The sequence below is a fragment of the Pinus tabuliformis genome, chromosome 7, assembly GCF_031772625.1.
Source record: "Pinus tabuliformis cultivar Carrire ecotype Pingquan chromosome 7, CPIR1, whole genome shotgun sequence".
NCBI classification, from domain to species: domain Eukaryota; kingdom Viridiplantae; phylum Streptophyta; class Pinopsida; order Pinales; family Pinaceae; genus Pinus; species Pinus tabuliformis.
This window is the reverse complement of record NC_142293.1, coordinates 178,761,217-178,787,648: the sequence shown is the minus strand read 5'-3', so window position 1 is coordinate 178,787,648 and position 26,432 is coordinate 178,761,217. Positions and strand designations below refer to the sequence as shown.

Here is a 26,432-nt window from a genome sequence, read left to right as displayed (position 1 = left end):
TCTTAACGAACTTCTGCTGAGATGCAGAGGGAGGGTGCTTTGGACCAGCGGCAACCATGGTTCTGAAAGAAAGAACCTCTGGAGGTGGAATGGGAGGGGGGTTAGGGTCTCCGCAAGCATCCATGATCTGAAAGAACTTAAAGCAGGCCGATCGGGAGGGCGCAGAGGCCTTAGGGGCGCACTGGAGCAGCCAACAGCCCTAGCGCTAGCAGAGCGCGAGTTTTAATTTAGACAATAATCTTGACCACTTATGATATATATATATATATATATATATATATATATATATATATATATATATCTATATATATATATATATATATATATATATATATATATATATATATATATATATATATATATATATATTCTTCTATTTACCTTCATGCTCAGTCAATAATACTCAATACTTAATTGTTTGATAATACCTCTACTTATTAATTTGCATGCACATGTTTTGTATGTTTTTCTTACGCATAAAAATAAACAATATTCACTACGGTTGTATTATATATACACACACACACACACGCACCTTTAGTTTGATTGTTCATTAGTTTAGGGCTCCATGGTTACGTGTAACCAGGAAATCATGATTGTTCCTTGAGACTTATCCTTCAGAACCCATGACCAACATCTTGAAACTCTAGTGGAAAACATATTCTTTCTAGGTACTGAAGGAAACAGTGTTCACTATGGTTATATATATATATATATACACACACACAAGTACCTTTATTTTAACTGTTTATTAGTCCACAGCTCCATGGTTACCTGTAATTGGGAAATCATGGTTGTTCCTTGAGACTTATCCTTCAGAACCCATGACCAACATCTTGAAACCCTAGTGGAAAATATGTTCTTTCGAGGGATTCAAAGGTTCAATCTAGGTTCAAATCCCATTCCCTTCCATGATTCTCCCAAACATGAACTATCTTCTATAGGTAGTTTTCCATGAGCCTTCTCTCTAATTATTAAGTAAACAATTTCAAAAGATTTGGAGTTGTGTTCTCCACACTGTATGTAGTGTCGTGCAAACATTTCCTTGGGTTTATGAGTCTTTTCCCCACTTGTAAGGGTAAAATAGATATTGTGTTTATCTCCTACAAAATCTCATCCAAACTCCAATGCAGGGCCTTCTCTCCCACCATGTTTCTACTGAGGTAATCTGTGGGACTTTATCTCTTTGTGAGGTAGTACATGCTAGCCATAATATCCAAAAAAATGAACAAAGAGAGTTTTTCCTTTTTCTTGATTTTTTCCTTCTTAGGCATAGCTAATTATATGTTTTCCCTAAGAGTTAGAGGTTAATCTCTCATGTTAGCCTCTAACATATTTGTGAGAGAATTAATTATTTTAACACAATATTCTCATTAATCTCTTATGTTAGAAAATAAAACACATGTCCATTTCCAGTTTGTAATTCTAGGTGGCCTAGTATAGAAGCCAATCATTGTTATCCTCACTACTAATTTGACAACTAAATTATGATATTTTTTGGCGCTATATATATATAGGTAACAAAAAAATAAATACTTTCTAAAATGAAAATTGTAACAAGATTCAAGAAAGTAACAAATAACTAAAATGTTGAACATATCCAAAGTGCTAAAGAGAGCATATCCTTATGGTTACTTTTTGCAATCTATTTTTTTTTTTTTTGTTATTATCACATTTTAGAGTGATATGGTGGTCATTCCACACATATATAGTTCATTTAAGATAAAATTTGATTAAGGGTAGATAAATAAAAATAATTTAAATTTCCATTTAATTTTATCAAAATTTAAATTTGTTTTATTAATTATTAAAAATAAAAGTATATATATATATATATATTTTTTTTTCCAAAAAATAAATTATTTTTCTCAAACAAATTAAATAAATTAAATTTCTTAATTTTTTAATAATTTAAAATTTATTTTATCATTTTTTATTTTTCTAATGTTTTATGAAAAAAAACTCTTTGAAAACTAAATTATTTTATTTTTATTATAATGTGATTTTGAAAACAAAGTTTTACTATTATTATAATATTATTTTATAAAGTAATTTTTGTTTTTTTTTAATTTACATATTACATAAATTCAATTAAACTTACTCCAATAATTTTATGTTTTGAAGAGTTTTTTGGCAAATAATTTTCAAATTTTTTATTTTTAACAGGAATCAATTATAATCATAAATTTAATCATTACTCAAACCAAATACCTTAAGAATTTTTGAAAACCCTAATTCCATATATTCATTCACCCAAATCAAATACCTTGAGAACTTTTCAAAACCCTAATTCCATATATACATTCAGACAAATCAAATACCTTGAGAATTTTTCAAAACCCTAGTTCCATATATACATTCAACCAATTCAAAGAGCATGAGAATTTTTCAAAACCCTAATTCCATATATACATTCACCCAAATAGAATACCTTAAGAAATTTTCAAAACCCTAATTCCATATATACCCAAATCAAATACCTTAAGAATTTTTCAAAACCCTAGTTCCATATATACATTCACCCAAATCAAACACCGTGAGAATTTTTCAAAACCCTAATTCCATATATACATTCACGCAAATCAAATAGCCTGAGAATTTTTCAAAACCCTAATTCCATATATACATTCACGCAAATCAAATACCTTGAAAATTTTTCAAAACCCTAATTCTATATATACATTCACCCAAATCAAATAACTTAAGAACTTTCAAAACCCTAATTCCATATATACATTCACGGAAATCAAATACCTTGAAAATTTTTCAAAGCACTAATTCCATATATACATATATACATTCACTCAAATCAAATACCCTAAAAAAAAATTTCAAAACCCTAATTCCATTTATATATGGACTCAAATCAAATACCTAAAAAAATTTCAAAACCCTAATTCCATATATACATTCAAAAACCAAGGAAAACAAAATTTAAACCCAAAAAATGTGTTTCACCAATTCAAAAAAAAAAAAAAACTCCAAATCTAAAATAATTAGACAATGCCTACAAACTGTCATATTCAAACATTATTTATAATGTATTGAACAAATTAAAGTCATGTTTGATATGAACTGTGTTAAATTCAGATACCCCGTATAATTTCTTTGGAATTATGAACCTCTATTTGAAATTTCTAAACATCAAATCTCAAATATATTCATTTTCAACCGTGTTTCTTTAAAATTAACGGAGCGTAAATACCATGGCATTACAGGTAATCAAAAGCTATCTGCCAATGAAATTATAATGCAAAGCCATATACCATGGGAAATTTGAACGTCTGTAACCAACCAAGTTATGATATCAAAAAACCAGAAATAGCAAAAATCGCTACTACAAAACATTCATAATTTCTAGTAGTAAAGATCGAACAGGCCACCCATGGCGGGGATTATTATAATTAGTAATAACTCTTAGTAATCACTCTCTACATATTATCACCATCGCGAACACATTCTGGAGGCATTTTCTTGTTTCTCTGTACGTCAGTGCAGTAATTGTAGATGGTGTAGTGCTTCCTCACCCATTTCAAGAACCGCCTTTGCCGCCTATCCAGGGCTCTGAATTTCACCTGATCCCACGAGGACGACGCCTGCATAGCGCACAATGATTGCGGAAAAGAAGCCTCGCAGGCATCGACATGGAATTCCCTGAACGATGCAATGAAGGGCGCCTTGGTCCAGTCGGTTTTCTCCAGACCCCCTCGGGTGGCCCAGTTTTCTCCATTCCACAGGCTCGAATGGACCTTCATCGCCTGGTTTATTGGGTACCCCAAGCCCAGGTCCTGGCAGTTCTTGTACACGCGGATCGGTACCTGGTCTACAAAAAATCTGCGCAGAAAAAACAAACCACACCCAACAATATTTAGCTAAGAGCCAGGTTCTTTCTAAAAGTGCATAATACATTTTGCCCTGTTTCTGGTTTAAACAAAAAGAATGAGAATGTCACGGGATCGAATCTGGGGGCTTACACAATTTGGTACTTGTTCCAGAGCACAGAGTAGGAATGGTAATCCTTGGTGGGGTCGAACCAGAGGTATATGCGATGCTCTCTCTCACCCTTCCCGCCTGTAAACACATTGGTCTGAAGAATATAGGGTTCACCGGACTTGTTGCCCAAGAATTCGAAGTCTATTTCATCGTGCTCAGCCATCTGAGAAGAAAGCTATCCGCACCAAAACAAATATAGATACATAAGTAGGCAGAAGCAGACTTAGCCAAACACAAAAGCCCAAATATTATTATCAAGTACTCACATAAAAGGTGGTGACAGTGCCAGCGGAATCACCCTGAACCAGCTTGATCTGCATGCTGAAGTGCCGAAACAAATATTCTCCTTTGGATTCGAACCCAGCACCTGTTAATCTCATTTTTCATGTAACTTTGTTATTCCAGAGACTGACAAAGATAAATGACGCAGGAAGAAATAGAATGGGTAATAACCTACCATGCTGTTTGTTGAGAAGAAGATTAATCTGTCGCCCACCATCAAATTGTCTGATGTGGTCCACACCCCAGCTAGCTATGAAATTGTTGTCAAAGGGCAGACTCACTGGCTTTTTAGGGGCAGCAGCCATGGCTCCACAAGCGAGTAGGAGAGTGAAAAAGAGACCCAAAAACTGGATAGTCGCCATCAGTTCAGACAATATTGATGATACCCGAAAATGAAGTTATGTTCAGACGATATCGATGGTACCCAAAAATAAAGCTATGTGTAGAGGATGGACCGGTAGAGTGCACACCCCAACACACAACGGGGAAATGCAGGGTGAAGAATGTGGTTTTATAGCAGCAAGAGGGAGAATTAGGGGTGGGTGACAGGTGTGGTTTCTAGTTTCTAAGTTATTTTTCTTGATTGCATCCATCATGGCCATGAATCCTTCCTCTCTGTATTTATTAAAAACACATCGCAATCTCATTTTTCTAGATCAGCTTGTGCATGCAGGGTAGTGGATGACATTCAATAATTAACAACGGTAACTTTGTGAACCGTAGTGGATGACATTCAATAATTAACCACGGTAACCTTTGTGCACCGTAGTGGATGACATTCAATAATGAATGAAATAGTATATAACGCGACTTTTTGAAAGCTTTTACTGCCGGTTTTTCCGTTCGAAATCCGGCATGAATTTATTGGAATCGCAAGTTTGATAGCTAGTTTATGCACAATGAAAGCGTCGCAGGGGTTTTCGAGGGTGCTCAATCCAAATATGCAGTTAAAAAACCATTTTAACTGCAACAAATCAAGATTTAACCTCAATTTCTTCCACTGGATTCCGTCACCGGAATCTCCAAAAAGTCGCATTATAGACAACTCCATAATGAATAACCTGTAACTGATTAGTGGTCACTAACCATTAGATGGTACATATAGGTGTAGTTTAATTTATTAAAGAAATTACATTTTTATTATATTTTTTTGGTTAGTTTTAATCAAAATCTTCTACATTTTTTTAAAAGATTAAGTTTAAGTTGTTTAATTTGTAGAATAAGTGTCTTGTTGTTTTTCGAGTGTTGAATCTATTTATATATTGAAAAGGAGTCTTTTGAGGCTGGACTGCCAAAAGTGGCTAGAATCGAGCAAAAAAAATTCAAAAAATATTGTAAAGGCCGTCTTTGAATCATGCTTTTGATGGTGGAAATAGATTCAACACCAACAAAAACTTCTAGAACACCTAAAAGTATGAATTTTGATAGCTTTTACTGTAGAAATTTTGAATAATTTAACACATATTCAATGGAGATTATCCTGATCATACAATTATAAGCGGAACATGTATAATACATAATCTCCTCTACGTTGATCATCAATTTACAGAAGCATAAACATTCACAGGCACACATAGAAGCATCAATCAAACTCATAAACATAGTATGTATCCCGGGGAAAGCATCTCGCTAAAAACCCCACACTATCTGTATATTATATTGATTGAATCATGTAACATTACAAAGTACAATGCCTATCACAAGCAATCCAGTATCAGCTCCACCTGTTACACACAATACAGCTCAGATCTCATCTCCAAATCTCCCCCGCTACTTGCCTGCCTCTCCAGCTCAATACCTGCTCAAGGATTGATGAGAATGGCTTCCCAAACTCGTATTTCACTTCAAAATAATCACTCACACTTTGTTGGACGTGAGAAAAGGCTACAATACTGGGCAAATACGTGAGCAAACTCATTGGCATACTCAATCCCTTGATTGTGCAAGATCTGGTGCACAACTATAGTCACAACTGATAGCAATCTAATTCTCTACCACCTGTCCCTGTTGAATTGAACGTGCACTGACATGCAACTGAGTTAACTGATGTATTCATTAGTTGCATCATGAGTTAATAATTAGTTTAACAACTCATCATTAGTCTATCTGCAGTTAGACTGACTACAACTAGTTTAACCAAGTCAAACTGAACACAACTCCATCAACTACACAATCAACTCCACCAAACTCAACTTATTGAGTTCTAATTGAAGTAATGCATGCAACAACTCAACTGACTCATAAGAAAAGCGTATTTCCTTCTGACAGCTGCATGTGCCACCTCTGTAGCTCAAACTGAAGTGCTCCAAGAGAATAAGATCAAGTTTATAGTCCAAATATTATTATGAAACAATAAAATTTGACTTTTCTATTTTTGACAGCCAGTCTAAAAATAGACTTTGATCACTCACACTTCCATCAAAAATAGAAGTCCATCTATTTTTCCCAACTTGACCAATCATCCATAAACAGCAACCTGCAATCCATAGACGTGATCCATATGTCTAAAAATAGACATAGTCTAAAAATAGACTTGCGCCAAAAGTAGCCTGCGGGCCCACTTAGTGAAGGCGACTCTTTTCACTAAGCTCCATCATCTTGTTGCACTCTCAACAAGCATTTCTTGTTGCACACTTTTCAACATTTACTTGGATTGACACAAATCCCAGCCAGTTTTTTCAAAATATGGCCGGAATTTCCATCGCTTTCACGCCAAAAAAACATAATTGTTCAACTACCTCTATTCAAAAATGTATTTTAAATAATAACAAAAAACACATTCTAACATGAAATTTGATCAGCCCATTCCATTGAAACAAGTTATTTAATCTATAAATTAAATTAAAAAAAGTTATTTAATCTATAAATTAAACTGCTCAATAGAAATATATTGTATAGATGATAAATTATAATTGTGTAAATGGGAGAGGATAGTGATAATATTGAGTCAATCACAAAACATTACATGTTGTGTAGTGGTGTTTATTAATTATTAATTTTGAATTAACTTATTTAAGGGAGTTTATTATTTATTATAAAGTGATTCTAAATAATAATTATATTAATAAATATGGTTGATATAGTTTTATTGCCCAATGAAATTAAATTATAAAAAGTCTATAAAAACACAACTCATATGTTTCAATTATGAAATATGTGTGGAGGATGAGAACAACTAGCCACTTCTTACTAACCATGATAATTGTTTATCAATAAGTAATATAATAAAATTATAACCATATTAGTTAAATATAAAAATATAAATATGGATTTATGAGATTTATTATTAAAAAATGCATCCATTAATATAGAAAAATTTGACACATATATAATTAAAAATTATGATGTGTCAAAATTTTATCATTAAATTTCATAAAAACAAAATATACTACAGTGATTCATGTAGTTGTAAACTAATTTCTCATGAATTTTTTTTGAATCGTTTTACAACTAACTAGTTATCAACAATGGCAAACAACATTCAATAATTGTTTTCATTATTTTAACAAGAAAATAATAAATTATTAGATATAGTCATTCAAGGCTTGCACTTGCTAACCATGACTTCTCAAGAGGTCACCCATCCCAAATTGCCTCTAACTCAAGAGAGCTTAACTATGGAGATTTCCTCACAATCAAACCCACTTAGCTTGCTACACCATTTGCAAAACCTTAGCAAGTATTTTGCCTCATGAGCCATTCAAGTAGAGTTCCCTTCACTCTTTTGTATTTAAGTATTAAGGGGTGACCTCCTTGGAAGTCATGGTTACCGGGTGCAAGCCCCGAAAGTGATGATTGACGATATGTGATTCATTTCGCTAGTTTCAATCCCGCCTCTTCACCCTTATGGGCATCACCCAATGCAATGAGTGCGGAGTGGACTATTCAAAAAACTCATGAGAAATAAGTGAGTTACGACTACCTCTCATGGAAATGGTCATAGATGAATGACTTACTTAACACAGTTGAATCCTAGAAAATGATAATCTAATATAATGCACTACGAAAACCCCCCAATACTTAAATACAAAAGGGTGAAGGGAGCTCTACTTGAATGGTTCATGAGGCACAATACTTGCTAAGTTTTTGGAAATGGGGTAGCAAGCTTAGTGGGCTTGATTGTGGGGAAAACTCCACACTTAAGTGCGCTTGAGCTAGATGTGATCTTGGATGGGTGACCTCCTTGGAAGTCATGGTTACTGGGTGCAAGCCCCAAAAGTGATGATTGACGATATTTGATTCATTTCGCTAGTTTCAATCCCGCCTCTTCACCCTTGTGGGCATCACCCAATGCAATGAGTGCGAAGTGGACTATTCAAAAAAATCATGAGAAATAAGTGAGTTATGACTACCTCTCATGGAAATGGTCATAGATGAATGACTTACTTAACGCAGTTGAATCCTACAAAATGATATCTAATATAATGCACTATGAAAACCCCCCAATACTTAAATACAAAAGGGTGAAGGGAGCTCTACTTGAATGGTTCATGAGGCACAATACTTGCTAAGTTTTTGGAAATGGGGTAGCAAGCTAAGTGGTCTTGATTGTGGGGAAAACTCCACAGTTAAGCGTGCTTGATCTAGATGTGATCTTGGATGGGTGACCTCCCAAGAAGTCATGGTACCAAGTGCAAGCCCCGGAAGTGATGATTGACACTATGTGATTCATTTCACTAGTTTCAATCCCACTTCTTCACCCCTGTGAGTATCACTCGATGCAATGAGTGTTAAGTGGACTATTCACAAAAAAAAACATGACAAATTAGTCAGTTATGACTACTTCTCATGGAAATCGTAGTTGAATCCCAAAAACTGATAACTAATGTGAGGCACTACAAAAAACCATCAATACTTAAATAATAAATCATATTTAATAATCATAATATAATAAACTAGCAATTGCCTCTAAAGGTGCAAAGGCACACTAAAGGAATAGAAGATATGGTTGTAATGAGTGCTAAGTGGACTATTCACAAAAAAAAATCATGAGAAATTAGTGAGTTACGACTACTTCTTATGGAAATTGTAGTTGAATTCCAAAAACTGATATCTAATATAACGCACTGTGAAAACCCCTCAATACTTAAATAATAAATCATACTTAATAATGATAATATAATAAACTAGCAATTGCCTCTAAAGGTGCAAAGACACACTGAATGAATAGAAGAGATGGGAAGACCAAGGAAATTGTGAAGACAAAATAAGCATTTTTTTCCAAACTTTCGTGTTCAACACGTGTGTCAATACAATTCAACGGACAACTTCAAAGAGCTAAGAAAAAAATTGACCAAGTAGAGATTTCCTAAGGGAGGTTGGGGAGGTTGGAGCCACCCTTGACTTTTGAATGCTTACTACAAATCTTACTAGCTTGTCCATGTCCAATACTTCTCTTTTTTATGAAAGAACCAATGAAGAAGAACTTAGGTTAATTCAGGCAGGCACCATTTACATGAAGGTCTTGATGCCTATTTTTTGAATAATTTTCATTATAGTAATTTCAAGGATGTTTGTGGGGTTTTGTCCAATATCCTGGAACCAAAGGGGGGGTCTAGGAATACTTTGATTTTGACATGAATGAACATGCCAATATTGTTAAGTTTTGTATGGCCACATCTGTTCGCTTTGAAAATATCAAAGTCTCCAATATTGAGCAGATATTGAGCCAAAATACCGAATTGCACAATTAATTTTTCCCACAACTATGTATAACTATACGATTACAAACCAAACTGCATAATCAAATTTTCCCACAACTATGTAAAACTATATTTTTCAACTTATTTCCACTTCCAACCAAATTCCTTTATAATAATTATGTAAAACTAAATTTCCCAACCATTTTTTTATATATTTCCATTTTCAACCAAATTCCATAATCAAAATTTATAATAATTATGTAAACCTGCGATTTCCAACCCAATTCGTGTAAACTTACTTTTATCGTCTATGATGAAAATATTAAGAAATAAAGTGTTAGCACTTTGTAATTCCCCAAGGTTGAGGAGAGGAACCCAAAGGTAACTACAAACCAGTTTTAAACTGAATCTAGCCCTTCGAGCTTTAGAGAGGGCTCTCTCAATATGAATCTTGAGTCGTAGATCTTAGGTTAGGTATTAAGATCACATAGGAATAGGATTAACAGTTTGATGGCAAGGAAGAGGGAAAATCCATTGGGCATGGAGTCATATACTAATGATTTTTAGAGAGAGGGTGAAAAAATCAAGAATCGTTAGAGAGGAGCAAGGCAGGCAATCCTTCTTGTGTTTTTTTTTATCAAAATTCATTGTAGAGAGGTGAGAAAATGAATAATGTTATTGAAAACATCTAAAGCATCTAGCTGAGTATGAATTCTAGATATCTCAATGGAAGAAAAACATTAAATGTTCAGTAAGCTATAACAGAACACTTAAAAGTGAATTCTGAAATAAATCTTGGCTTAACTAAACATGAAGACATAAAAAATAAAGAATGATTATAACAAGAGATAAAATTCACACACACGGGAGAAAACATCACCATAAGAAATTGACACAGGAATCCTTGTAAAGGTCAACTTAAGCCATCATCATTCACTGAAACTTTAATGAAGATATACAATGCACAATGTCTTCTTTCTCTAACCCTGACCAACCCTTTGCTTGATAAAAAATGCATCATATATAGAGCAAAAACAATTATTTCCTTCCTTTCGGAACTGAATTCCCTCAAAAAGATTCATTTCTTCATTTAGGAGTGAATATAGAACTACTCTCTAGAAACTAGGAAACTATTTTGACTAAGAAATTCTTAAACAAATTACATTGAATACATGCATAAAAACGAGTTTTGAACCTCCCAAACACCTCAAGGCATTAACATGACCATAAAATTTAATTACATAAAGTTTAGATATGAGTTTCATGGTCAAAGTGTTGACTGTGAGGAAGCATGGCGCAATCGCTATGCTACTCCCTTCTTCAATATAAACGTAGCAACAAAAGCGCAATGAATTGATGATTTGCAAATTTCTGATCATTCCTTGTACTTCTTGATCCGCCAAATAAGTAGAAAATAACTCCCTCATCATCAAACACACATTGGAAAACCCATGTTTCAATTGTATATTTCCACCCATCAAAATCATCATCTACATTAGAAGCACAACACTCGAGTGTAGCGAATTTTCACCTTCAAAGGTTTGACTATGTATTTGGGTCTCTAAACGAATAAAATAGCTTTATGATGATGTTGACAGGCTTAACAAACTCGTTGGGCCTCCATTCATAAGAAGCAGCACAAAAAGCCCTGATTTTCTACTAAAACGTAATACTTTGGACAATAGTGTAGCAACTATGTTGTGTTACTGTGTCACTTGCTTCCTTTACCCAAAAAATTAAAAAAAAACATAAGGGATATGATTGATATAGTATGATGCACTTCAAATAAAAAGGTAAAAGGAAAAAATGATCTTAAGCACCTGTTCAAACTTAAAGCTTAGCTACCTCACCAAACAAGTCCAAATTACCTCTTTTTTTATTTCTAGTTTTTCTGCAATGCCTCCTGCAACTATTGCTTTGTAGCCCTCAACTCCTTCTTCAAAGTGATATTTTTCATGCAATTTTTCTTGAGATGTCTATGTAAGGGCGGATTTCTCTTCAACATATACTTGGCCTCAAACAATGTTGCCTCACATATGTTCAAGTGGTCATGTATCTTATGTATGTCCCTTTCATCTTGTTCCCTAATCCTATTGATTCCATTTTGAGTTTTCTTCAACTACTTCCTCAACCTATGGAAAGTGGGATTCCCTTATCCAACTCAGCATTCTTCTCTTCTTTCACTGACTGTTCTTTTTGTACCTGCAACTTCTTAGATAAAGACCTAGTTACATAAATTCTTGTTGATGAGATCTCTGGCTTTTGAATGTTCTTTGTTGTTGCCTTTTCCTTACCTTTAAACTTAGTGGAAGATGGAGTTTTCTTCATCATTGGTTCTACTTCATCTGTCTTAGGTGTCTTCTCCAAGATTTTCTTCTTTAACTCCTTTTTATCATGTTGTAGCTAAACAATGACTAAAAGGGTCACTTTCAACTATTCTTATAGTTCTGTAATTTCTGTATCCTTTTCATCTAAAAAATCATCCTCTTGTATGGTATGTATAACTTCAGTTGCTTTTTCAGGTGTTTCCTTAATGGGAAATCTCTTCATAGCAACTCTTGTGAGTGGTTTCTTACGAGCCTCCACCATCTCGAGAGAAAGATGAAATTTTTTACTCTTTTCATGTGTGATGGATCAACTGAAGTTGGTGGCCTTTTTACTAAGCTCTCCACCGCTGATTGAACATCCTTTATCACAGATGAAGGTGTATCCTTTTAACTCCAAGGGCTACTTGGAAACTCAAGACCTAGTTACATAAGGCCCTGAATGTTCTTTGTTGTTGCCTTTTCTTTACCTTTAAACTTAGTGGAAGATGGAGTTTTCTTCATCATTGGTTCTACTTCATCAGTCTTAGGTGTCTTCTCCAAGATTTTCTTCTTTAACTCCTTTTTATCATGTTGTAGCTAAACAATGACTAAAAGGGTCACTTTCAACTATTCTTAGAGTTCTGTAATTTCTGTATCCTTTTCATCTAAAAAATCATCCTCTCGTATGGTATGTATAACTTCAATTGCTTTTTCAGGTGTTTCCTTAATGGGAAATCTCTTCATAGCAACTCTTGTGAGTGGTTTCTTACGAGCCTCCACCATCTCGAGAGAAAGATGAAGTTTTTTACCCTTTTCATGTGTGATGGATCAACTGAAGTTGGTGGCCTTTTTACTAAGCTCTCCACTGCTGATTGAACATCCTTTATCACAGATGAGGGTGTATCCTTTTAACTCCAAGGGCTAGTTGGAAACTCAACTATCAACTTGGATGAATCGAAGAATGTTTTCCATGACTCATTTTTCTTTTTCAGCTCCTCCACTACTAACAATTTGGTCAAAGAGAAATCAAAGAGACTCAGATCTACTTGAGTTTTCTTAGCCTGAATCTTATTTGTCTTCTTACTAATGCTAATGAATAAGTAAAATGGTGGACTTAAAGGGATTTTTCCTGTGAAATGCATCAACAGCATGAAATGATACTGATAAACTCTCCCAAATCTTCCTTCACAAGTGAAATATCTTTGGATGACCTTAAGAATTTTTTTGTTGGGTTCTAGAAGATATTTCTTTGGCACACTAGCTCCATGCTACTTGTTTTTGTACTTTGGCTTTAATAAATCCATGTAGTTGATTGTGTCTAAAGGCATGCCCTTGAACCATTGTTCTCCTTGTAGAGGTATTTTTATAGCAATTGAAATGGTAGCCTCTGACACTAGAAAATTTAATTCTCCAACCTTAGCATCTACCCTAGTGAAGTTCAAAGCAAGCTCTTTTGTCCATTGAACATTGTAACCCTCTATCTTCTCACAAAATTTGTTGAAGAAACACTAATTCTTGGATCTAAGTTTATCAAAGAAAGATATTGAGGCTCAAACCTGACTATGTCTCCCCCTTTGTGCTTCTTTCTATTTGGTGTTGTAATGAATCACAACAAAAGATGAATTCTAGGGTTTCTCAATGCAATTATAGTGCTTAACAATTTAATGCAGCAATAGTGTGGCAATTCTAGAATCAGGGTTTTAGATGAAGTTTTATGGAAAACTTTGAATGAAAATCCTTATATTAACAAATTGAGACACCATAACTCAACTCTTAGACCCAAATGCAACAATTTGTCATTTTTCTCCACAGCGGAATTCTAAATACACAAGTGGAATGCCATAAGGGGAATATGTTTCTTGATATTCTAGGGAAACAATGTTGGGTCCCTATAATACTAGTGATTACCCCATTACTATTGTAGTTATACCCCTTATTTATATTGATGTACCCATGTAGTGCCCATATTGTTACTATTGTGCCACATAGAAGCCCACTATTGTTATTGTTGTGCCCTACAATATTATTGTTATGTAGGCTTTGATTGTATTGGGACCACTTAGACTCCTATATATAGAAAGGAGGTATTTTCATTTGTATCATCCAAGAATTGTTCATTTATGTAATGTAAAGGAGGTTGCCCCCTCGAAGAGGCTGAATTCTAAGGCGTGGATCTCTCTTTTCTATCTTTTTGTGAGCTGGTTTCATAACATTTGGTATCAGAGCTTTGGATTCTAGGGTTTCGCTGCTCCAAACAGGTCATCGTGGCATTTTCGCTATAACTTTTTTTCTGTGACGTTTCAGAAGTCGCAAAAAAAACCCATTTGAGAAGACATCGCGCTGAACCTTGGGTCCGAATTTTAGAGCTTTTCGCATGATATTTTCGGAGATATGATTTCAGGAAGTTGGTCTTTTTGATGACTCCTGAATTACACTCAAAACAGGTGACCTGGGGAAAATCGTCATAACTTTCTTTCTGAGCATCGGATTGAAGTTTTGTAAGAAGGTACAGAAAGAGGACGGACTTTAGTTTCTTGTGGGTGTTTTTCAGATCCAAAGATCGAAACAGTGACTCGTGGCACGTCGTACAACTTCGCTCTACTGAACCAGTCTAAAAGCAAGTCACCGTGGGAGATTTCACATAACTCTTCCTTGGAGAATCCAATTTGGCTCAGACTTGTGGCATTGGAAAGAGGACGCAGAAGGCTACTACAGGTAGCAATTTCAGAATTGGATGATCCGAAATTACAGAGATACATCAGATTCAATATCAGGCTTCTATAAAGTGAAAAAAGGTGTGTAGTTTTTATTTTTATTTTTGTGTAAGCTTGGTTTAACGAAATTCAAAGGGCATAGTAAAGCATTATTATCGGTAACTGATGCCCCGAGGAAAGAAAATGAAAACACCTAGTAAGGAACCTGAAAGCTCTAGCATGACTCATGAAGAAGAGGAAGAAATGCTACATGATATATCAAAATTACAAGAACAAGTGCAACAAATGTCACGCTCACAAAAGCTAACAGAAGCTAAGATAAGTGGTGTGGAATCTAAGGTAAATGGTGTGGAATCTAAGATAAAGGGCATGGAAGCTAAGATGGAGGATTCGATGGCAAATTTGAAGATAGATTTGAATACAAACATGGAAGAATTGAAGAAGTTGCTACAAGAAAGGGTCACTAATGGTGAAAAGGTAGTAAAGGAAACTCATGATGAGAACAAAAGAAATGTTAATCATGATTCCATAGACTCTAATGTTGGATCAAAGACTCACCATGTTCCAAAAATCGATATGAGGAAGTTTGATGGCAAGGATCCCGCCACATGGATATTACAGATGGAGCAATTCTTCGATCTCAATAATGTGCAAAACACACAAAAGGTACGTATGGCAACTTTATATTTGGAACCAAATCAGTTTGTATGGTATCAATGGCTTTGTTCTCGTAAACATTTATCACTTGGGCAATTTTTACGGAAGAATTGATAGCACATTATGAGGATACAAAAAGCAACACTTTTTTTAGCCAATTGATAAGTCTCAAACAAAAGGGTTCAATAATGGAGCACATTGAGGAGTTCCAAAAATTGAACATAAGGGTAAAAGATATTCCAGAGGAGCATAGGATTGATGTGTTCATAGGGTCTTTAAAGGATAATATCCAACATGATGTGCGCCTTTGGGAACCTGATTCATTAGAGAAGGCATTCAGGTTAGCAAGAAAAATGGAAAGCAAAATTATGGCAACTAGGAAGCATACCATTCACAACTATAAAGAAGGAAGTGTTGTTGCCCATAGTCTTCCACAACCTACAAGGTTGACACCACAACAATTGGAAGAAAAAAGAGCAAAAGGGCTTTGTTACAATTGTGATAGCAAATACACAAAAGGTCATAAGTGTGCTGAGAAGAAATTATTCTACATAGATTGTGAAGAGGAAGAAGAAAAGGAGCAAGAAAGGTCAAAAGAAGAGGATATATTCCAGGAACAAAGCCTAGATGAAGAACAAATAAATCCAACCATATCTTGTAATGCATTGGCGGGAATTACCACTCCTCAAACCATCAAGATAGAAGGACAAATCAAGAAGAAAAAGGTAATAGTGTTGATTGATTCAGGAAGCACCCACAATTTTATTCATTGTAGGGTAGCAAAAGAATTGAATTGCTTCCTATATCCAGCACCAGAGTGTCAAGTGATGATTGCAAATGGAGGAACAATAAATTGTTTTGGAAAGTGCCATAATATCAAGCTATCCATGGGAGAATATGTATTGACTAGCCCAATGCTTTCCATTCCAATGGGAGGTGCTGATGTTGTACTAGGAGTCCAATGGCTACAATCCTTGGGTACAATAGCTTTTAATTTTCAAGAACTTTTCATGAAATTTTCTGTGGAAGGAAAGGAAGTTGAATTAAGGGGTATTGCAGGGAAACCAGGAAAGATAATCAGCTCTAATGGAATGACAAAGCTTCTAAAAAAGGAGCAAAGAGGTGTAATTGCACAATTATGTTCGCTAGATGTTTCCACATTGGAATCATCTATTTCTCCAGATCTCCAAAAAGTCCTGGACAATCATTCCAAGGTATTTGAGACTCCCAAAGGTCTCCCACCTATGCGTGATCATGATCATGCTATTCATCTGATTCCAGGAAGTGTTCCTCCAAACATCAGGCCGTACAGATATCCATATGTCCAAAAAAGTGAAATTGAACGTATGGTTGCAGAAATGCTAGAGGCTGGTATAATTCAACCGAGTCAAAGTTCTTTCTCAGCTCCAGTAGTATTGGTGCACAAGAAGGATGGATCATGGCGCATGTGTCCAGATTATAGGGAGCTCAACAAGCTCACTATTAAAGATAAGTTCCCCATTCCTGTTATTGATGAATTACTGGATGAATTGCATGGATCAATTTACTTCACCAAGTTGGATCTTCGTTCGGGATATCATCAAATCAGAATGAAGATTGAAGACATTCCGAAAACAGCATTTAGAACTCATGAGGGTCATTATGAATTTTTGGTCATGCCTTTTGGCCTTACCAATGCACCTTCAACATTTCAAGGTTTGATGAATTCAATTTTCAAACCATTCCTTAGAAAATTTGTGTTAGTATTTTTTGATGATATACTAATCTACAGCAAGTCTTGGAAGGATCATGTTGAACATGTTGACAGGGTGCTACAACTATTGGAGGAGAAACAATTATATGCAAAAAGATCCAAATGTTTCTTTGGAGTCCAGGAGGTGGAATATTTGGGTCATATTGTATCTCATGAAGGAGTTAAGGTAGACCCTAGCAAAATTAAAGCCATTAAGGAATGGAAAATCCCCACATCCATAAAGCATCTGCGAGGATTTCTTGGGTTGACAGGGTATTATCGCAAGTTTGTTAAGAATTATGGGAGAATAGCAGCACCTCTAACAACATTATTGAAGAAAGATTCATTTTCATGGACTTCGGAAGCAACAAAGGCCTTTGAACATCTTAAAGAGGCAATGTGCCAAGCACCGGTCTTAGCTACACCGGACTTCACAAAAACCTTTATTGTGGAATGTGATGCTTCAGGAAATGGAATTGGTGCTGTTCTAATGCAAGATGAAAGACCCATTGCTTTTGAAAGTCGTCCAATCAAGGGAAAGTTTTTAAGCAAAGCTATTTATGAGAAGGAAATGTTGGCAATACTCCATGCACTTAAGAAATGGCGACCCTACCTAATGGGAAGACACTTCAAGGTAAAAACGGATCATGATAGCCTTAAATACTTTTTAGAACAAAGATTATCCTCTGAAGAGCAACAAAAGTGGGTCACAAAGATGTTGGGTTATGACTTTGAAATCATCTACAAAAAAGGGAAGCAAAATGTGGTGGCAGATGCACTCTCAAGAAAGGATGAGGATGTGGAAGCATTGTTGTGTGCCATTTCTATTATCCAACCAGATTGGATAAACGAAGCAAGGGAGGAATGGAAGAATGACGAAGAAGTGTGGGCACTTATTCGAAAGCTACAACAAGATTCCAGTACTTCTGATACATTTAGCTGGAAAATGATTCGTTATGGTACAAAGATCGCTTATACCTCTGTAAGAATTCCCAGCTAAAACAAAAGATTCTTATGGAATTGCACACTTCTCCCTTAGGAGGGCACTCAGGATTTTTAAAAACTTACCACAGGGTTAAGAAGGAATTTTTTTGGGATGGCCTTAAATCAGATATTCAAAAGTTTGTGGCGGAATGTTTGGTTTGCCAGCAAAATAAAGTTGAAACAATTAAGACACCGGGTCTATTACAACCTTTATCCATTCCAAGCCAACGTTGGGAGGAGGTTTCAATGGATTTTATCACAGGTTTACCCAAGTCTGAGGGAAAGAGTGTCATCATGGTGGTAGTTGACAGACTTACCAAGTATGCACACTTTTGTGCATTATCACATCCATTTAAAGCCAGTACAGTTTCTACTGCATTTATGGAAACAGTTCAAAAGCTACATGGAAACCCAAAGATTATTGTAAGTGACAGAGATCCCATTTTCACTGGAAATTTTTGGACAGAATTATTTTCTTGTCTTGGTACTCAGTTAGCTCATAGCTCATCTTATCATCCTCAATCTGATGGGCAAACTGAGATAGTAAACAAATGTTTGGAAGGATATCTTCGTTGCTTTGTATCTGATAAACAGACACAATGGGTCAAATGGTTGCCTCTGGCTGAATGGTGGTATAACACTTCCTTCCATACAGCAACAAAAATGACCCCATTTATGGCACTTTATGGGTATCAACCACCATCCATCACATCATATTTAAGAGAAAATTCTAAGGTTCAGGCAGTGGAACATCACATCGAACATCAACAACAAGTCCTCCAACTCTTAAAGGATAACCTCGTGTTGGCACAAAATAGAATGAAACAACAGGCAGATCAACATCGCAGTGAAAGAAGTTTTGATGTAGGTGATTGGGTATTCCTACGGCTACAACCATATAAGCAAATGTCCCTCAAGCAAGCTAAGAAGGATAATAAATTATCACCAAAGTATTATGGTCCGTACAAGGTGTTGCAAAAGATTGGTACTATGGCATACAAATTGGAGCTTCCTGCAGCTTCTCGATTGCACCCAGTTTTCCATGTTTCATGTTTAAAGAAGGTTATAGGCGACAAGCTCCCAGTTCAAACAATATTGCCAGAACTTGACGAGGAAGGAAAAATTATATTGGAACCGGAAGCAGTCACAGAAACAAGAACTCGACAGCTACGAAATCGATCAATTTCAGAGTATCTTATCAAGTGGAAGAACTTATCCGCTGAAGATTCCACATGGGAGGATGAGAATTTTATGCAGAAGTATCCAGAACTACTCAAGCGTTGAGGACAACACTTTTTTGAAGGAGAGGGGCATGTTGGGTCCCTATAATACTAGTGATTACCCCATTACTATTGTAGTTATACCCCTTATTTATATTGTTGTACCCATTAGTGCCCATATTGTTACTATTGTGCCCCATAGAATCCCTCTATTGTTATTTTTGTGCCTATATATTATTGTTATGTAGGCTTGATTATATTGTGACTCCTTAGACTCCTATATATAGAAAGGAGGTTTTTCATTTGTATCATCCAAGAATTGTTCATTTATGTAATGTAAAGGAGGTTGCCCCCTCGAAGAGGCTGAATTCTAAGGCGTTGATCTCTCTTTTCTATCATTTTGTGAGCTGGTTTCATAACAAACAACGACAAGGTTCTAAGACTTCATATCACTTATTATGAATTTTTAGACTAGGGGATATAGGTGGCAATTGAAATTTGAATGTTTGACATAGGTAAAACAAAAAAGGCAGCGATTGTGTGAAAGTGTAGTGAATTCTCCATGCACCACAAGGAAATGCAGCGAGCTAAGAATCAAAGATTTTCAAGGTCATATGGGCATTTTCCTCGACAGATAAGGCTAAATTGAACAACATATAAGATGAATAATTCAAGAAAATGAGGATTTGAAACTTGGAAGTGGCGATAACCTCTTGATTGGTAGAACTATAATGACCATCCCTGAGTGCAGCAACTCACTTAGAGAATTAGCGCAACAAGTTCCTATTGATGTCTAGAATGCTTTCGGTAGAACAAGGAGTAAATCACGAGTTTCTTGGATGCGAAAACAAGTTTTTGAACTCCCAATATGACTAAAACCATCCTTCAAGAACAGTCATTACAATTCTAAGTTCGAATCATGAAAGAGCAGTAAAGGAAGATCTCCTACTCGTTGTTTTGAAGGGTGATGTCATAACACAGGCTTGATTTGACAAAAAAAACTAACTAAAAGGACACCACTATTTTGTCTCAACGATGAGAGAATAACAACCCTCTACTATCTTTTACTCATGAATTTGGATTACACATTGCCCTAAATTTATTAAACCTAAACCCTTTTAAAACTATTGGCAACTTTATTTTATTTGCCACTCCAATTAACACTAAGACTTGATCCATATGAAATCATGGGAAATATTTTACAAATTTACCAAATAATGTAAAAAAGTAAGTTTTGTTTTTACTACTATAACATAGGACACTAACATTGGCTCTAATGGGGATGACATCCTCTGTGTGAGGTGCCAAAGAACATCGTAGACCATGTGCCTATCCCTTAGATTTTATTGACTCTTGACCTGGCACATAATTGACTCATGAATTATTATGACTTTTTAAATTCTGAAATTTGGCAAAGGTCATCAAAATCTTAGGGCCTTCTCCTCAGGATTCAAATTCTGGTGATACTTTCCCACACCTACAACACTGGAAATTTGGATGGTTATATACAATGAAGTGATCAAAACCAATTGATTTTAGGTAAAATAATGTTTGAGAAACCTACCATTTATAGACCCTCTAACAAGAAATTCTCCTATCAAATCCTACAGCAAATATGCATTACTCCCATGGAAAGTTTCAATCTTGAATGGTCCTTTCCAAAGATTTTCAAATTTTCCATGTTTATCTTTTTCTTCATTTTGAGCATCCCACTTCAGAACTAGGTCACCCGCTTGAAAATATTCAGCCTTTGTTCTTCGATTAAAAATATTCTTAATTTTATTATGGATTTCTTAGGTATTGTTATATACTTCCTCTCTTATTTGCTACAATTGAATCATCTGATTTATTCTCCTTTTCAAGACATTTGGCTCTACATCTACTCCCTACAACAACTTCATTATTGGAATTCCCAAGGAAGAAGGAAAAACATATGTTCCATACACTAGTTGAAAAGGTGACATACCAATTGACTTTTTAGTGTTCACTCTATCAACCCATAGTGCATAGATCAACTTTTATGCCATGTTTTCTTATTTTCTTGTAGTAGCTTATTTATAATGTTCACGAGACTCTTACTTTAAGGATCATCTAAACCAATACCCTGTGGGTAATATGCATTAGAATGACTGAGTACAATATGATATTTATAACAGAATTCAATCATTTTCTTGGACTTGAAAGAAGCAACATTATATGTGATTATTCTACAAGGACAACCAAATCTTGAGATTATATTACCTTCCAAAAATTGAATGATTACTAAGTTTGTTTCCTGACATCTAGTGGGTATTGCTTCTATCCACTTTGTAAAGTAGTATGTGGCTGTCATAATCCATTTATGTTGGGCTAAAGATGATGAATGGATTTCCCAAATGAAATCCAGACCTTGCTGCTGAAATGGTGCTTCAATTTTAATTGGTTTCATGGGTAGATGTGAAAGCTTCCTTTTTTCTTCAAAATTTTGACATTCATGGCAGCTTCAAACCCTTTTATAAACATCAGAAAACAAGGTTGGCCAATAAAAACCAGCGCTCAAATTTTTGTTCGTTTTCGCTTTCGAAAAATGGTGGCCTCCACAATCCCCTTTATGAAATTATTCCATAACCTTTTTTTTTCATCCTCCAGTAAACAATTCAATAAGATACCTCCTAAGTCTTTCTAATACAAAAATTGATTCAAAATATTGAATTTTACAGCCTTTAGTTTCAGAAATCTTTCTTTTGTTTTTGTCATTCCTAGAGGAGCCTATAAGTGTTGTAAAACATAAACTATATCAACATACCATTGAGGGGAAAGAAATTTTTTAGATACCTGTTGAGAAGGTTCTGAATCATTGTCATCTGACAAAACAAACATAAAATTTATGTCCAATACATTTAGATTTGAATCAACCATCAATTCTGCAAATCCTTGACCCTTTACCATGTTGGTAGGTTTGATCTCCACATCATACTCAAGAATAGTTTTTATCCGTCTACCTCTCCTACCTTCACAATCAAGTTTGGTCATAATTTCTTTCACAACAACATTTGTGACATAAGCAATCATATGTGAATGAAGCACATAAACTCTAAAATATTTCAAGGCCTTAACCAATACATAATCTTGCTTCTCCATAATATTATACTTAAGAGAAGAATCTCTCAAGCCCGTGATAAAGAAATTTATTTGTTGTTCATTATCTTGCTGATTTTTCTGCATTAAGAATGTTGCAATGGTGTGTTTTGATGCAAAAGAGAAAAGGATAAAGTCTTTAGTATAATTCGGACTAGCTAAAATAGGAGCACTAGCCAAGGCATGTTTTCCCTTATCAAAAGACTTCCTTGCTTCAATTGTCCACCTGATTTCACTTTCCTTTCCCAACATGTTGGTCAAGAACCTTATAATTTCTTCTAAGTGAGGAATGAACCTTCTCAAAAAATTAAATCTTCCCAAAATTGACTGAACCTCCTTCTTATTCCTTGGAATGTCAATTTTCTAAATTGCAACAAACTTGTTTGGATTAATTTTAATGTCATCCTTTGAGATTATATGCCTCATTAATTTGTCTTCCTCCATTGAAAAATTTTACTTATTTGGATTTAAAGATATGCCAAACCTTCTACACTTTTCAAAAACCTATTTTAGATGTTGCAAATGATCAGAATCAGATTTTGAAAATATAGTGATATCATCAAGGTAAACTACAATGAACTTATCCTTTTCATCAACAAATGCAATATCCATGGCCCTTTGAAAGGTAGCCCCTGCATTCATCATCCCAAAGGGAATTTTGGCATACATAAAGGTTCCCCATGGTGTGATAAAAGTTGTTTTCTCTTGGTCATCAGGGTGTACCAAAATCTGATTGTAACCCGAGAAACCATCAAGCATAGACATCCTCTGAGAGCCAACCACCTTTTGCAGTATATGGTCCATATTAGGTAAGAGATAATTATCCTTAAGAGATACTTTGTTGAGGTTTCTGAAATCAACAACACGCCTTATTTCACCAGTCTTCTTTCTTATAGGGACTGAATTAGAAAGCCATTTTGAAAACCTTAAAGGAACAATAATTTTGGCATCAAACAATTTTCTCACTTTGTTTTCAATAAGAGGAAGAAACAAGGGATTGGTTCTTCTCAACTTCTATTTAGAAGGCTTTTGATCCTTCTTTATTGGAATTGTATGTTGGATAATGCTCTTCATATCCCCAAGCAAAAATATCTTAATATTCCTTCATAAGACCAAGATATTTGTGTCTATCTTCATGTGTCAAATATCTGGAAAGCTTGACAATTTTAGGTTGTTGTTTTGTCCCTATATTGCAGTCCTATACTTCAGTCTTAGTGGGAACTACTTTGGGGTTCTTAGCTACATCGGTCTGATCAAACAACTTCTCAAGAGGGACCAAGATTTTTTGTATCACATTATCCTTCAACTGTATGACCTCAAGATCTGCAACTTGATTTTCAAAATCATTTGATTCTGAAGCAAAAAACTATTGTTCATCCTCATCAAAAAAATTCTCATCATCTATGCGTAAACTGGAAAATTCCTTAGACGTTTGCAAAAAATTATTAAGTTGCTTGTCATTTTTAAACACTTGCCAATATTTTGCATTGTGTGGGACTGTTGGTCTATGTTTGACTTCAATTTCATACTTCTTATTGGGATAAATAGGAATCTTAAACACAGTAGTTGAGGTGGTCAATGCATAATCTATCATATTCAGTCCTCTAGGAATGAAAGACAAATTATATTCTAAAAACAATTGCATCATTTCTAGAACAACATTCCTATAGGTTCTCATCCTTGGGTTTTTAGTCTGATACTCACCTTTGATTTGATTGATAATTAGCTCTAAATCCCCATGAATTGGAATCCTTTTTTCCCCCACATCCTTCAAAACCTATAATCCCAAAATCAACGCTTCATAATCGGCCACATTTTTTTGTATAGTCAAAGGTTAGTTTGAAAGAACATAGTTTTGACTTGTCCATATTTGGGCTAACTATAATCACACCAGCTCCAACCCTTTCTTTGCTAACTGGTCCATCACAATCCATGCTCCAAAGGCCATCATCTTCATATTTGTGCTATGATTTATTTTCCTGTAATTCACCTCCTTTCTCCTCTGAAACGTGTCCCATTTTTTACTATCTTCATCCAAAGACAAGTCATTATAGAATATAAACTTTAATCCATATCAGAATGCATTAAGTAAATAGGATGATTATTATGCCTTTCCTTGCCACTTACCATGCATTTCATCAAGGTCTCCTTGGCTGTCCAAAAACAGGAATTGTGGCATATGACATATCCATCTGTAAATTAACTTTCAATTTTGCAGCCCATGACCTTGATAAAATCATTTCAAACTTCGGAGGAATATCAGCAGCAAATATATCCATCACTATACTTTTTGGTGGAATTTGAGTAAGAGAGACAACACAATCCTTGATTAAACCTAAACATTTAACCTTACTTGAATGAAAGGAAAAGAGGTTTTTATATGGACTTGTTATTTCCAAACCAAGTTTGTCCATAATAACCTTTGGCATGAGGTTATGTGATGAACCTAAGTCTAACATTGCATTATATAGAATCAAATAATATACATTCAAGCTAACATTGAAATGTGGGACATATCCACCTTGAGAATCTCGATCAATTTTTGGACCAAATAGAAGTTCAATATGATCATCATTCAAATTAATAGTATCTGAAACATATCCTATCTTTAGTTCTTTGACAATATGTATTTTGTATTTCTCATTCTTGATCAATTCATTAAATGGAATGGATATTTTGATGTTAGATATTTCATTTTTTTAATTGAAAGAAGATTGAATTTTCTCTACCTCTTTTATGGTTGTTTATTTCGTTTCTACAATCTCCTTTGTAAGATCATCTTTCTTCTAGATGGAAGAAGGTGCATCAGTTTGGCCTTTTTTTGGAGGATTTACCGGAACCTTCCTGTTTCTAAAGTTATATTATATTTGTACTTCCATGATTGTATTTTGGTACCCTTTCTTGTAATCTTTTGATTCCATATGCATGATATATTCATGTGCCTATAAGAACAAGTCTTACTCTTCTTTTGTCAAAAGCATTATGCCCCTTCTTCACCAAAATAATGTATCTAATCTTTATCTTTTGTTGTGTCTTTATCTTCTACAAAAGTCTCTTAGAAAGGAGGCCTCATATGTTGTTGATCTCCCTAATTCCTTTGTTCTCGTTGTTTTATTTGAACTTAAGGCCTTCAAAAAATTGGATTTCTTATTTGAGGAGGTGTTTGTTGTTCTCTAACAACAACTTTTTTTCCAAAGTCAATATTTCCACTAGATTTTCCATTGTTTTCATCATGACATCCAGCTTGTTATCTGATGAAGATGAAGGCTCCTCTTTAACCCCTCCCCTCTTTTAAACATTCATTTTGTCCTTTTTGTTGAGTAAAATTGTTTCCACTCCAAAAAAATTTCTTTGCATATCCTCCAATGTGGTTGGATTCATTTCTTTGAGCTAATAAGAAAGCTCAACATTGAATCCATCAGGGTAATGAAGCAAATGCAACCCTCCGGGGGTTTTATTTAAGCAAGTATTGAGTTATACACCTTATTAAATCTAACTAAAAATTCCTAAACTGATTCTCCTTGACCTATCTTTCGGTTGTCATACTCAGCTAATATTTGTAGGGGTGTCTTCTTTACCTCCCATTTGGCAAAGAAACTTTGTTCAAGTTGCTGGAAATTGGGAATGCATCCCCCTGGAAGGGTTCTAAACCATTTCTTGACCTCCCCCGAAAAGTTTGAGCAAAAGTCTCAATTTAGCATCCTCATGGTCCACCTCTTCTAAATCTATGAATTCAATCAAATTTATCAAGGTGTTGTTGTGTTGTAATAACTCCTGTACCATCG

The 26,432-nt window shown here is 35.0% G+C and overlaps 1 protein-coding gene across 1 annotated transcript; it reads right to left on the bottom strand.

Annotated features, from left to right (window-relative positions):
• Positions 1 to 3,431: 3,431 nt before the first annotated feature.
• On the bottom strand, positions 3,432 to 4,637 carry LOC149246427 (xyloglucan endotransglucosylase protein 34-like). Its single transcript, XM_089441390.1, has 4 exons — positions 4,451 to 4,637; positions 4,260 to 4,360; positions 3,975 to 4,168; positions 3,432 to 3,834 (listed from the first exon to the last, which is right to left on the bottom strand). Exons 1-4 carry the CDS (start codon positions 4,635 to 4,637, stop codon positions 3,432 to 3,434), a joined length of 885 nt encoding a protein of 294 aa, XP_089297516.1.
• Positions 4,638 to 26,432: the final 21,795 nt, after the last annotated feature.